The sequence below is a fragment of the Micromys minutus genome (genome assembly GCF_963924665.1).
Source record: "Micromys minutus genome assembly, chromosome: 25".
Taxonomy (NCBI): Eukaryota; Metazoa; Chordata; class Mammalia; order Rodentia; family Muridae; genus Micromys; species Micromys minutus.
The window spans coordinates 24,667,136-24,681,555 of record NC_137960.1 but is presented as its reverse complement, the minus strand read 5'-3'; the positions used below and the strand labels follow the sequence as shown (position 1 = coordinate 24,681,555).

General features: G+C 43.1%; 1 protein-coding gene across 2 annotated transcripts in view; it reads left to right on the top strand.

The window, feature by feature from the left end:
• The window catches only part of MICU1 (mitochondrial calcium uptake 1), a 136,335-nt gene that overhangs the window by 48,049 nt on the left and 73,866 nt on the right, over positions 1-14,420 (top strand). For both annotated transcript variants that reach the window (XM_080937830.1, XM_080937829.1), the window contains one exon: positions 10,245-10,359. In XM_080937830.1, coding sequence (XP_080793956.1) covers positions 10,245-10,359 — 115 coding nt within the window. The remainder of the gene's footprint in view (positions 1-10,244; positions 10,360-14,420) is intronic.

Genomic DNA, 14,420 nt, shown 5'->3' with positions numbered 1-14,420 from the left:
TGCACTTGCTCTCCTTGACAGAGCACTTGCCTACCAAAAGATGTGCCTTCCAAAGAGACCCATTCAGCAAGGAGTGAGCGGAAGACATGGGCATTAGTAGGTGCTAGGAGTCTCTGGGCCCACAGCCTGCAGTGCTCAGCTGAAGTAATAGGCTCCAGTCATTTATGCCTTCAGTGAGCAAAGTGCTTGTTTTGTTTGACCGGAGGCTGGGGATCAGCCCTCACACCACTTGCTTCAGTAGCACAGGTACCGAAATGAGCTGAAGCAGATTAGCGCCACGGCCTCTGTGCAAGGAGAGGCACATAAATTTTGAAGCAGTCTGTATTTCTCTACCCATACTTTCCTGAACCTTTTATGGGTCTCTAGAATCAGTATCCGAATACAGTGTGTAGAAACTGTTTCACTAAAATTAAAATGTGAGATGTTAAATACTTTTAAATCAGTTTTTACTGCAACCATCGAAACACCTTGTGAATTTATAGTAAGAGAGGCTTTTCTTTTAAAAGATGCTGGGGGAATTGCTCATATTAGTTTCCAGGAACAGTGCCTGTTTTGGTGACACCAGTGGGTATCTTTTAAGCTCCCCATGCAAGTAGCAGTCCCCTCATTAGGGAAGGTGGACCCTTGCTTATCTTTCCGCAGGGCCTGTTCTTTGCATGCTGTCGCTGCTGCCTGTAGAAAGCCCAGCACGGTGGCCTGCTAGCGTAGTGCACTGTTCTTCAGGCCAGCTCACTAGTGACGTCGAGCACTCAGTGTATTGCCCTGAGGAGAATCCGAGGTCTCTTTCCAGTCTCTCGAGTTCCACCACTCCTAAAGTCTGTGGATTGAACACATTTTGGTTATTCGGGTTGAAAACAGAAATGATAATGCAATCCTTAAATGCCCCCAAAAGATGTCATTTACTTGTCTGCCTTAAATGCTCAGACTCCTCCTACTACATCTCTAAGTGTATGTTTTTATTTTAGGTTATGTTATGTTTGACCTTGAGACCAACCAAACCCATCTGATGCTCCATCGTTCATTTGAGGCATAGTCATAACTGGCCATTGCACCTCTGACAACGCCCCATTCCTGGCTTTTCCTCATAGAGCAGTGTCTGAAGTCACTCTGACGTCAGCAGACTTTGTTCTAGACTGACTTCCTTTCTCATACCACTTGAGTAGGAGCATGTTTAAGGCCACACTTTCATGATCCTAGAAAAGCTACTCAAAGCAAGCATCCTCCATTCTGCAGCCGCGGGTTCTCGACTTGTTCTAAGTGTCCACTGGTGCTCTGTGGCTCTACAAAGTCCGGGAGACTGGTTCTTTGAGAATAGAAAGCTTTAAGAGTATGGAAGAATATTTTATTTCTGAAGCGATGCACATTTTCAAAATGAATGGAGTAGACACTTGGCTAAGTAAAAGCATACTTAATCATTGTCTCAGCTTTTCCTCCAATTAGCCAAGGCAAACAAGCTAAATCCCAAAGTTAATGTTCCACAATAGAGAGCTAAGTTTTCCTTCAAACGTTTCCAGCTCTCAGTAACATTTAGAAATTACAAACATGGACACCTGTGTGCCCTGTGCTGGTCATAGCATATGAAGGACAGAGGCCCATGATGGGGCTCTGATAGGACCCAAGAGCACAGTAGGTCCATTCCCTTGAGCAGCTATTATCTTAAACCTGAGTCATATTGGATGGGACCACACGTGTTAAGGTTACAGGCATGGCCCACCGCACCCCAGTTATACATTGCTGGGGACTGAACCTAGCACTCTTCCAAACGAGCTATATCTCCAGCCCCATCGGTTTTATAAATTCTTAGCATACCTATAATGCTCAGGGGTCTTTCATGAATAGCTCTTAATACTTGATCTCAAATTTGAGACTAGACTAAAATTTCTTCTCACGGGGCTTCCTGAGAGATAGGAGCTGTTCCAGTCAAGGGTATGAGCAGTGATTCCTGCAAGGAACCATTTGTTGCTCCTTACATCGGTTCCTTGCACGGTTTTTTCCAAATGGGAGAGGATGAAATTACTGTGTTGACTTATTCTTTCCAAACGTGTGCTTGAGATTGTTTCAGGTGGAGTGATAAGGAGACATTTATGATAACCAACTGCAACCAAGATGGCTGCTGAGCTCAGGACTGTTGGTGGAGGGTTGTTTTCTAGGGAGTTTGTGTTCAGCACTAATCGATTTGTATGACCAAAGTTCAGAATTAAATTCTTAGATTTAGTTAGCAGGCTATCAACAGTGGTCACGTGTCACTTGTCCCACAACAGAGCTGATGTCAAAGAACATCCATCCGATTATCTCCCTCTTAGAGCTTCCTCCTTCCGCAGATACCGAGGATTCAAATAAGTCGTTTCAGTAAAGTTCTGTCCTTTGCTGGAAGTTCACTCCATTCCAGCGGATTTATTTGAATCCTTATTGCTGCTTCTAATCATCTCATTCACCGCCGCTATAGTTCAAGCATCTCCACGATAATGTTTTCTCTGAGGCTAACTAATGAAGTGAGGACAGCATCACATCCTGGTATTTGGGTTCTCAGCCCATGTGGTTAGAATTGGGACTGAAAAGAGAGCGCTTTCTGCAGTTGGCATGCACGTCATCGTTAGCACCCCTGCCTCAGTCTGTTGCACAGTAATTTATGTTGCTTCCAGTGAAGTAGACCTTTGAGAACCATGGGTGAGAATCTGAGTCAGAAAGGAGCAAATCATAAACTACACTGAATTGGAAACATTTAAACTTCAGTTTTATTTGGCATGCACCAAAGTCCACACAGTTTGGTATGGACCAAATCAAGAGTGACATATTTTAGCTGTGCAACAAGTTATGTTTGATTGAGAATAATGTGGCTGTTTAAAATTAACATTTTCCCAAGGCTTTGGAAGCTGTCTGTGCACCAAGGAAATTATGAAGTGTGAGGTTCACTGCTTGAGAGAACCACTACGCTTTCTCTAACACTCCCCTCCCCCCCGTAACTCCGGGTAGTGATGCTGATTGCTGTTTAGAAACGCGATGCCAAAATCAAGTTTTCTGGAAGCAGTATATTACTGTCATTAAATTTTAAAGTACAACTTCAGATATTACTCGAGGAATTTGAAATCCTTTTTAGCAATATAGAAGAATATTGATTCTCCTTTTGCTTTTTACAGTACTGGTGATTCCACCCACATTCAAGGCCCATGCTCGGCCACTGGGCTACAGCCTTGCTTTATCAAGACAGGGGCTCACTGTATAGCTCTGCCAGTCCTGAGACTCACTCTGTAACCCACACTGGCTCTGAACTCACAGAGATCTGCCTGCCCCTGTTTCCCACTATGCTATTTAATGCTAGGATTAAAGGCATAAGCCATTTTAAATTTTGAGATAGGGTCTTGGTAAGTTGTCCTGCTGTAACTCCTAATCTGTCTCAGCCTCCAAGTATCGGAGATGACAGGCCTACACCGTCACACCTGGCAAGAAACACGGATCATAAAATAATCCTTAATAAGTGTCAGCATTAAAAAAAATAAAAAAAAAAAAACCCTTGAGGCTCGTGAATGATGAGATTTTTAATTTAGGTAGCAGTGCTGTGCTCTTTCTTTTATTAGTTTCTGAATTGCACAAATATTTTTAGTTTATAGGTTGATACCCAAGCATTTCCTTTGTGAAGTCTGCTCATTTCCAGGAGCTACTTTGTCTTAAACTTCAGAACTTCAAAACTGGATGTTAAGTAGGAAGAATGATGCAGTTAATTGGCTCCATCTAATTGAGTCTAGGAAGGGAAAATCAACTGTTCCATTTTGATCAACCCTGTAACTAGCTGATGGGGATTCCCTGAATCCCCTAAATGCTAACACATTAGTATCCTAACTGGAAACCCCGGGGTCCTCACAGTTCAATCAACTCTAACCATAAGTTTATGACACTAGTCAGAAACCAAAGCATTGAGCACAAGGCCATCCAACCCATTTTAACTCGGGGATTTTAAATTCACACGTGTGAAGAACAATGTGCTATACAAAAACTTTACATAACAAGTTTTTCACTTGTTACTAAACCTAAAAAGCTAGGTCTGTAGTGGAGGCCTGTAATTTCTGCTACTCGGGGTGGGTGGGTGGGGGGCTGAGGCAGGAGGATCACAGTTGGAGGCCTGCTTATATCATAAAGTAAGATCAAGGCCAGCCTAGCAATTTAGTGAGACCCTGACTCAAAAAATGAAGTCTAGGGTTTCCACTCAGTACTGCCTCGCCTCACACATACAAAGCTCTAAGTCCAAGCCCCAGTAAACACAGACACCTAAGTCAGGTCTACAGATGCAGTTCCACCTCGGAGGCAGAAGTCTTGCCTCGTAAGCCCTGGTGCTGTGGCACAAGTGAAATCAAAGCTTTCTCCTGGAGATCTACAGTGTCAGTGCCTTGGTGATCTCAGGTCTGTAGCTCTGCTCTTCATTTTGAAATAAAGCTAGGTTTTAAGTTATATTTTGTTCATATATGTCCTTGTTGCTTTGAGGAATTCTACAAGATTTTGTCATCCAAACGGGGACATTTGTCACTAAGTTGAATAGAAATGATGCTTTAAGTTGCCCCACATTTTGCCTTACACTTTGAATTTCAGAAATGGAAGTGACCGAGGAAAATTTGAGCAGTCACACCTGAGCTGCACACTATGGCCCTGACATTTCATAAGGTGCCTGTACGTGCATTGTTTAAAACTATACTGGAGAAGTTTTCACCATACACTGAAATGGCTGGAGTCCTCCCTTGGGAACCAAAAGAAGTTTCTCCCAGACGCTCGCCAAGTTAATACTGAACTGTACCTAACCTTACAGTGTATGCTCTGAGAAGACAGTTGAAGCATCTTCGAAATATTTCTTTGCACTTTTAAGTACAGCTTCAATTACCGTCTACCAGTTTGTCTATTATCTTTGTTATTTATACTGATTTCCTACCTATATTAAATTAATATATATTCTTTGGATTTTCTTAGGAAAATTACATTCCGAAGAGAAAAATGATAAGGAACATTGTGTTTTCCTTTAAAACATGCTTCCCTTTCGCTCTTTGAGCAAACAGATGATGTTAGTTTGGGGGGGGGGGAGAAAGACTTATAATTTATCCCAACATTAAACATTACCTGAAAGATCAAGCAAAGGAACGTCTTGCTGGCATTTTGTTTGCAGAACTGGGCATGAATGAGACCGTTGGAGTCAGAAGCACTGATCTGAACCCTCTCTGCTCTACCAGCTTATCCATTTTTATTGTCCACCTTTTCCATACTTGGGCTTTTAAATTTTCATTTTCAAATTCATCTCTCTGTTTTCATAGCTTTCCTGTGAGTCATGGGCAAGTGATTTGAGGATATCATCTATATAAGAATTCCATCTTTTTTTAAAGAAACCATCTAAGAAGAGCCATAGGCACAAAAGAGCCGTAGTCTAATAGCAGTCCTCCCCCCATTTTTTTAAGACATCATCTCACTGTGCACACCACTATGGCCTCACACTTGCAGACATCTACTTCCAGACCCGCTCCAAAATCTTGACCCATCCCGTTGATGCTCTCCTTACTTTAGTTTGAGACACCAAATTTGCTGGCTTTTTGGTAATTTGGGTGTCTGTGATTAAAACGTCCTAGCTTTTGTACAGCTCTTCTGTAGAACTTTGGGTGTTTACAAACCTGTAATGCTGATAAGTGTGCAGTCCTACTGTGTGCTGGCACACTGAAGAATGTGCTGTCCTACACATACCCCAGCTACTCTGTAACAAGCAAATGCTCAGAAAACACAGCTTCTGTTCCCTCCTCTTCCTGACCAACCATGGAAGCTCTGATGAAGTGTGACTTTGACTGAGGAGTGAAGAGGTTCTGATCGCACAGCGCCTCCCAGGGCACAAGCAGCGCTCGTTCTTGTCACCTTGGAACAATGACTGTGAGACACACGTCTTGTGCAGTCCACCCTCGTTCCCTCTGCCTCTCCATTCTTTGAACGGTCTCCTGTCCCTGGACACACCTTCCTATCCTGAGTCCTTGTTTCTTGCATTTCTTCTCTTTCCCGTATCTTTTACTTCTTACTTGGGTGGCTGGGCCTTCCTCTGGGCTCTCTCCTACCTCCCACAGTAGCAGGAGTCTCACATACAGCTACTCTGACAAAAACCCTTTCCTCTGGACCAGAAGGTTCGAAACCCAAAACTGCATGATTAAGTGATGAGACCCTGTGAAGACTAAGTGTTGCCCACAGTGGGTCTACTACATTTCTGTTGTGTCTTCAAACTGTAACTGTCTAAGGATAAGGAGATGGGCCCGACTTGTGCCTACATGCACCTCTTAAGCTGCCCTTCTAACCACCAAACATCACACTAGCGTAGACATAAGCCTACAGAAAATAGCATACAGCTGAGAATCCAGAAGTAAACCTGTACGCGGGATGGACTGACTTTCAACAGTAGGCAAAGAGCATTCAGTAAGAACAGGGTGGTCTCTTCCACAAATAGAATGGGGTTCACTGGATATCTGGACACAAAAGAATAAAGTTAAGAGCTTACAAGATGGCTCAGTGAGTAAGGATGTTTGCTGCCAAGCCTCATGACCTGAGTTCAATCCCCTAGAATCAACAGAATGGAAGGAGAGAAGTCCTTACTTATTCCCAAATGTACGCCGTGGCACATGCACACATTAATAAATGAGTGTAAGAAATTAAGCTCATCTTACTTTATATATAAAACCTCAAAATGAATCAGTAAATTTTAAAAAGGAATTAATATGTGCTGGAGAGATAGCTCAACAGTTAAGAGCACTGATTGCTGTTCCAAAGGTCCTGAGTTCAGTTCCCAGCAACCACATGGTGGCTCACAACCATTTGTAATGAGATCTGAAGCCCTCTTTTCTTGTGTCTGAAGACAGCTACAGTGTACTCACATGCATAAATCTTTTTTAAAAGGAATTAATGCTTTCAGACTAAAAAACAGGTAACTTTGTTACCTCGGTTTCAGTGATACAGTACTAACTACAACATGAGATAAAGAAAGAAAATAAATAAATTCAACTTTACCAGCAAATTCTTGGGTGAGTCAAGGAACACTATCAGAACAGTGGAAACCAGTACGAAAGAGCAGTAAAGGTCGCAGCCTCCAGGATGTGTCAAGGTCTCTTACAAGTCATCCAAGCAAGGACTATTGAAAGATGACACAGACCTTGAACAGACGTTCAGGTGACAACAAGCTATGAAGATGACATTAGGCACAAGGAAGGTGCCCATCAAAACCACAGTGAAGCCAGGCATGGGGCCTGCCTACAATCCCAGCACTCAGGAGGCAGAGCTGGGAGAGGTATTCTAAAGCAGCCAGGGCTAAGTAGTGAACCCCTGTCTGGAAGAGAAAAGGGAACACTACATTGAGGTACCCATTCACATCTATGAAGAGAGCTGCAAGGATGTGTAGAAATTGGAGCCTCTTATGTTACTGGAGGTGGAGGAAGCTGTATGTGCTGAAGACACTGAAGGAAATGGTTTGGCTTTCCCTCAAAACATAAATGTATAACTACCATGTAACAGGGCTGTTCTACTCCCGGGCTTATATTGAGAAGAGCCAAACTACTCTAACAGCTGTAGTAAATGATTACATATGGCAGCCGGAGGTGGCAACCATCTCAGTGCCCTGCCTGTGGAGGGGTAAACCAGCCCTGGTTATACACATAGTGCAGTGGTTTGGGTAACACAAAGTCATTGAGTACTGATTTGCATTGTATAGTGGACGAGCCTAGAGAATATCTAATGGTAGAAGCCAGACACAAAATATTCATTTGTTGTATGGTTAAAGGTTAAAATGATGGCTATGGCAAAACCATCACAATAATATGTAATAACCCTTCAAAGGAAAATAAGGAAAAATAGTTCCAGAAAAAGGTCTTAAAAGACACCCAGCAAATGGATGTATTTTTATTCTGATACATCTGGACTGGGGAAGAAGGTGCATGGGTGTAAAGGGAATTGTTGGGAGACTGGCTGAGTGAAAATGGACAGGATGCAGGTTGACAAGATGACCAGAATGTGATCCTTGGAGCTCGCATAGTGGAAGGAAAGAACTGACCACCTGAAGTTGTCATCCGACTGCCACAGTCTCACACACAGAATCATGTTCTAAGATTCTTTCTTAACAGGTGGCATTTGATAATACTATGTGTACTGATATTAAATTCCTGCTTTTATTGAGATTACAGTGCCTAAGAGAACGTCTTTGTTCACAGGAAATATATTCTAATATATTTAAAATCATGTAAAGTAGCAGCACGCCTCCAGCTAACTCAGCACGGTGCAAAGGCTCTCTATATAAAATACAAAGCCGCTGGAGCCATGTGTTAGCAAACTTATGTAAAAAGGATATCCTGGCTCCCTATATGAGGTTTTCAATTTTTTTGTCAGTTTGAAATTGAATGACAATCTACAGTTACTGGCCAAGTTTGGTTTCTGTCTTCTCCCCAAGCAGCAGGAAGTGACGCTACCTCTGGCCAGCCATCTCCTTTGCTTGTAAACACTCAACTGCTCCTTGACTTTTGGCTTGCAATGTCTTACTCATTACAGTGCACAGGGCAGCATCTCCATGAAATTCTACTAATTCTTTGGCTTCTGTACATACTTACCGCTTAGGCTAGCCATCATTCACCTTTGGAAATGTTTTTGGGTTTTTTTTTTTTTAATTTCATGTCTTTTTCTTCACACTGTTTTGCAACATATCAAATAATATATGTAATTCACACACACACACACACACACACACACATATGAGTAATTTACATATTAACTTCCCAGAGAGTGGTCTCGCCCTAGCAATTCTTCCAGTAGGCTCTCCTCCTGAAATTTATATTTGACCTCTGGGCAGAGAACCAAGCATTGGTTTAAGAAAGACCCAGCCTTGCCGAGAGCACCCTGAGCTGAGTGCTCATCCTAGTTCTTGGGTCAGAGGTAATCACCAAATACTGTCCTGGGGATAAAATATCAGCCACGAGAGCCAGAGAATCTCTTGCTTTCTGTCTTCCATTTGGTTTCTGTGTTTCTGGGGATGGAGCTTGGAGCATGCTAGGTAGCAGTTCTCGCATGGATCAGTAGCCCAGCCCCAGGAAGTTCTTTCTCAAATAGCATCCACCACCCACATCTAGTACCTGGGAGTGTGCAGCTGCACCTCTTGGGACTGGGTTTGTGTCTGTTTATGGGCCAACAGAGTTGGTTAAGGTTCTTCGGGGTGACTTCACACTGACTTGTGGTGCTGGTCCTCTCAACTGCCTAACCACTTCTCTTTCCTTTGTGATGTTGATGGGATCTTCACTAGACAGAGGTAACCATGGTGGCCTGTGCCTGGATGCTGGTGTGTTGGTGCTTGCCCGTTTTCATGAGACTCCAGCCTGCAGTGTGGCCTTTTGCTTTCTTGCTTGCATGAGATTGTTTCTTTGGTTATGCCTCCTTGATTTGGATTCTTAAAACCTCTTTCTTTCAACCCCCTTCAGTGTACAGAATGAATATTTCCTTAAGTGCCTGTGGTTGGTCCAGAACTTACGGACTTTGTTTCAAGCACAACTCTCTGGTGGATCCTTTGCAGTTTTTGAAAGTATCTTCAGTGAAGAATTCAGAGAACAGGGAAGGTTTAGCCAGACACTCTGAAAGAGTCCATGCATCAGGCAGGCTGTCCCTGGAACTAAGAACTGGTCTTGGTGACTCTGGAGCAAGAGCTGAGTCTGGAAACAGCTTATTTGCATCAAACAGCCACTAACATAGTAATAGTTAGGCTTGTTGCAAAAGTTTGATTTCCGATTACATTTCAGAATAATCTTTATCCTAAATACTCTTCAGTGATCTAGACTAAGATACAGAATCCAGAAGGAAAGGTTAAAATTGGCATTTCAGAAGCATGTGTGTGGCCCTGAAAATGGCTGCCTTCCCTCTGCTTCAAGATCACCAACAGCGTGATGTTTAATGTTAACAGCCTCAAGACTGACGCCAGTTATTGTAAACGTAAAGCAGTTCTGAAGCTGGGCCACGTGTTTGATGGCAGGAAAAAACTGAAAACGTTTTGTAATTTCAATGAGCCCAGTGTTTAAGTGAAGAACAAACCATCTTTTGTCTTGGAATCTTCATTAGCTTCAAAACTGAAAAGGATCCATGGATTTTGAGTGGCTGTCATAGAAGTGCTTAGGGGATGAGTGAGCTGGGTTAAACACCGTCCATTTTTACGTTCCGTGTTCTAATTCAGTCGTATCTTTTCTGTTTCCTGCTGGGACCTGTGCCCCTACTAGAAAATTGCCCAGGAACGAGAAAAATTTGCTGATGAAGGCAGCATCTTCTACACCCTTGGAGAGTGTGGGCTCATCTCCTTCTCCGACTACATCTTCCTCACAACGGTCCTCTCCAGTGAGTATGGACTTCCCATCCTATGTGTCTGTAAGGAGCACACAGGAATACAGAAGCAGCTCAGCAGGTTGGCTGGGAAACAGCTCCTAGCTTATAGTTAGCAGACTATAAATCCTACAAGACTCCATTTGTTTTGTTTTGTTTCTGTAATTTGTATGTGAACTCACTTAAAAGGAAAAAAGGTGTCAATGTAAAATTTTAGAACTGACAGCCTACTGGATTACCCCTGCTGGTTCACCTCTGCTGGATTACCCCTGCTATAGCGGGGATGCACCCAGTGACTACTGCGGTATGGTACCACTTCGCACACACCGTTCTCATGTGGTATTTCATCCTCTGAGGAAGACTGGCTTGGTTGTCCTGTTCATGTTGACTGGTTATTTAATAATCTTGGAATTATATTTCTAGAGACTCACAACTCAGTTTTCACTTATGTAAAACACTGGTAAGTGTCTGGTTTTCAAAAGTTAGGATGCGCAACTCTGTGGCACTTTCTCTTAGCGTAAATTGTAATCATTCAGAAAAACTAAGCAAAATGTTCATAGCTCTTTGTGTAGTCTGTTAAAATCTAACTCAGGGGAGAGTTGTGTGGAGCTGCAGGGCACTGGTGAAACACTCTCCTAAAATGCCCACCATCCTGGGTTCAGCCCCAACACTGCAAAAGAAAAGACCCAAAGTGGGCGGGGCTTCAGACTCAGTGTTGACACAATGACTGTGAATGTTCTTCCAGCTAGGAGAGAGACACCATCTCTCCTCGCCCCATCTCCTCACCTTACCTTCTCTCCTGCCATAGCTGAGTTTCTGTAAAAGATACAACCCTGAGTCTGGTGGTGGCTTTGAGTCTAGGTCTCTTATGTAGCGTAGACTGCCCTCAAACTTGGACTCGCCCTGTCTTAGCCTGCAAGTATACATCATTCTACACCACTGTGTCCAGAGTATGGGTTTTAACAGACAAAAGACAATTCCTGCCGTGACCAACTACCCTCAGCCATACTCCTTTCTTGTAACTGCTAACAAGGGAAAGGAGATAGACTTCTGCCTTGTCACAGCTTACTGTTGGGTGCCACTGTCAGAAGGAATGTATGTGGCAGCCCAGTGCTACAGTGAAAATGCCCATTAACATAGTTATGATGACCCCAAAAGAAGCAATACTCACTCACCAACTCTCTTTCCCAGGGCTCTGATGGCAGCCCAAGCATCCTTACCATCTTGATGCTGCGCACCGCATTTTCCACTTTATCTAACAGACTGCCCAGTAAAATATGCCACAGATGGTGCACTGAGGTCGGGCTTGTGGGGGAGCAAGGGGCCATTGCAGCCTAAGCACAGTAAATGGTTCCCAAGTCATCCTGGGAGAGAGCAGACAACTCCCTAAGCCTCAAGAGTTAGTACTGGACCCTGGAGATGGCTCACTAAGACATTCAACCCAAATTCAGTGTCTCAAAGCCACAGGGAAGAGAAAACCAACCTCTAAGTTGTTCTCTGACACCCTCACACTCATGTGCACGCGTGCACACACACACACACACACACACACACACGAAAACACATACAGAGAGAGAGAGAGTGGATGGATGGATGGATGGACGGACAGACAGACAGATCCGTTGCCAGTCATTTGGCATAGGACTGTAACATGAAACGCATTAGTGTATTTATTTTTCTGATAAACAGCAGGTAGCTGTGGCCATGGAGAACCAGGAGGCCAGTGGGAAGGTTCACCCAGCTGAGGCAGGTTCACCCGTTTGCTGAGTTGCTGGCACCCGGTGGGTGGACTCCCACCATCCCTTGGTGCTGCCAACACTGTGCCCTAGCAGACTGCAGTGTGGAGCCAGGGCACTTGAGGAGTTGTACTCTGCTGTCAGAAAGAAAAATCTAAGAACTGTGTGTGGCGAATTGTTCTTTTCCAATTTACCACACCTAAAAATAGAACTGGGGAGCTGCTTTCCTGAAGAATTAGGTTGTACAGCATGATTTCCTACTAAACAGTGTTCATGCTCATGGAAACTTTTGGCAGTTTGATAAGGCACATTTGTACATAAAGTAAATGATATGGATTTCTTACTTTCGCCTATACAAGACTTGGGTAAAGGCCCCTCCTTGGCTACGAAACCACTGAGCAGCTGCCCTCCTGTCTCATACACATGCACACACAGCTCAGAAACCTTGTTCTTGCTTTACTTTGTTTTTCTCCTCAGCCCTATTCTCCACTTCAGAGCCTGGGCCATTCATTGTTTATCTTACTTATTGCACGGTCGCCAAGCTAACCTGCTGAGCTACATTACAGCAGCCCCACGTTTGTAGTGATAGTCACTGCGGATAATTGCAGTGCATGAAGAGCTACGGCAAAGACACAGAAAGAGAGCATAAAATATAGCGGGGTTGCTGTGATTGTTTCTTCCAAAAACAGCTTTGCTGTTGGTATCCTAAGCCAGGAATAGTCTTTGTAGCTGTTAATGTCTTCAGTCTGCAGCTGTGCCACCTGAGTGAGGAAAACATGGTTTTTAAATTAATATACTTCATAGCACGCTTGATTCCTTATGCTAATTCAGAACCCGAGTGTTGTGCCCTCCTCTTGACTGGATTCTCAGGTTCTGCTGTCTACACCCCATTTTTATGGTCTGCTTTGATAGATTCACTTGAAATTTTTTTTAGCATGAGCATCTGTATTAAGCAGAATGTCTAGTAATTATATTTAAGATATTTACTAGCTAACTAATTCATCAATAAAATGAGTTTAGATTCTTACTAAGCAAGATGATTAATAATAATTATTAAGTAATTTCCAAAGAGCCTTTGATCCTTAAAGTAGGTTAATAAGAACCAAATAGGAATACGGAGGCACAGTTATTAATGGCTCATTATCTGACTGCCCAGCTGCAGCAGTTGCTCGAGGTCTTAAGATGAAGGTGGGAATTTTTCCTCATAACCGAGTACAGAGAAATGCTATCAGGATTTATCTAGAACACCGAACATGACTAATTTGGGTCGTTTTTTACTAAGGTTATAACTACATAATGACAATGTAGCTTAAAATATGGCTCTTGCCTATTGTCAATCGATTTTATTTTGACAAATGACTATTTATTTTGTATTCTTATCCCCAGATCTGTCCTAATTAAAATTGTTAATCCTGTGAGCTAACAGCATGAAACAGTCTGGTTGGGGAGGCAATGGTAATGAGGCATTTATATAGACTCATGATTAAGCATCTTCCTTGCTAGTCACTAGAGAAATCCTGTGACGTGCTCAGTATCTAGGGCTTTAAAGTCTGTGTAGGTCTAAAGAATGTTAGGAATAATTCAGTGTGTTCTGATTTTTGCTCTTTTAGATTTTAGGCAATGAATAAAGAAATTGAATTGTGGATTTTTGGTAGCTGAATTTAGCTGAGTAAATATTAAATTGTGTCTCATTGTTTTACATATTTCTTACAAATACATGCACACGCTGGAAAACTATAATAATGATGATTTTAAAAATTCTTTCAAATGTGCAGTATGTATGCTCATTTCTGAGCAGCTCTGTGTGAGAAGAGTATGTCATCTCAGTAACACCAGCTCTCCAGAAAGTAGGCGTATTGACATCATTGTAGCAGCCACCACCCAAGGTGTTTAGTTGGGATGAACAAGGCAGAAATAGTCTGGAAGGACGTCTGACTCGTGACACTGTCATATGAACTTTGGTGTCATGCCCTGTCTCTCTTCTGTTACCCTGGGGCAGACTGAAAGTTACCTCTCTCTGAGTCACAGATAACTCTTCCGATCACTGTCCCCCTTGTCCTCGGGGCCAGCCCTGTCCTCTTTGACTTCCACTAGTAGTTGGGAAGGTTCTGTGGAGGCTTATATCCTCAGCAGCTAGCAATGCTTCAGGACCTGGGCTCTGGCCTGTAAGCCCTGCTTTTCTTAGGGTCTGGACTGGAGTCCAGTGTTTATACCTGTCTGCATACCTACCCACACGCCTGTTGATATGCCCAGCCTTTTACCTTAAACTTGCAGCTTACAATGTTGTGGGTGCTCAGGCTTCATGTTGGTTCCTTGTTCCTGAAACAAGTTTTTAAGATG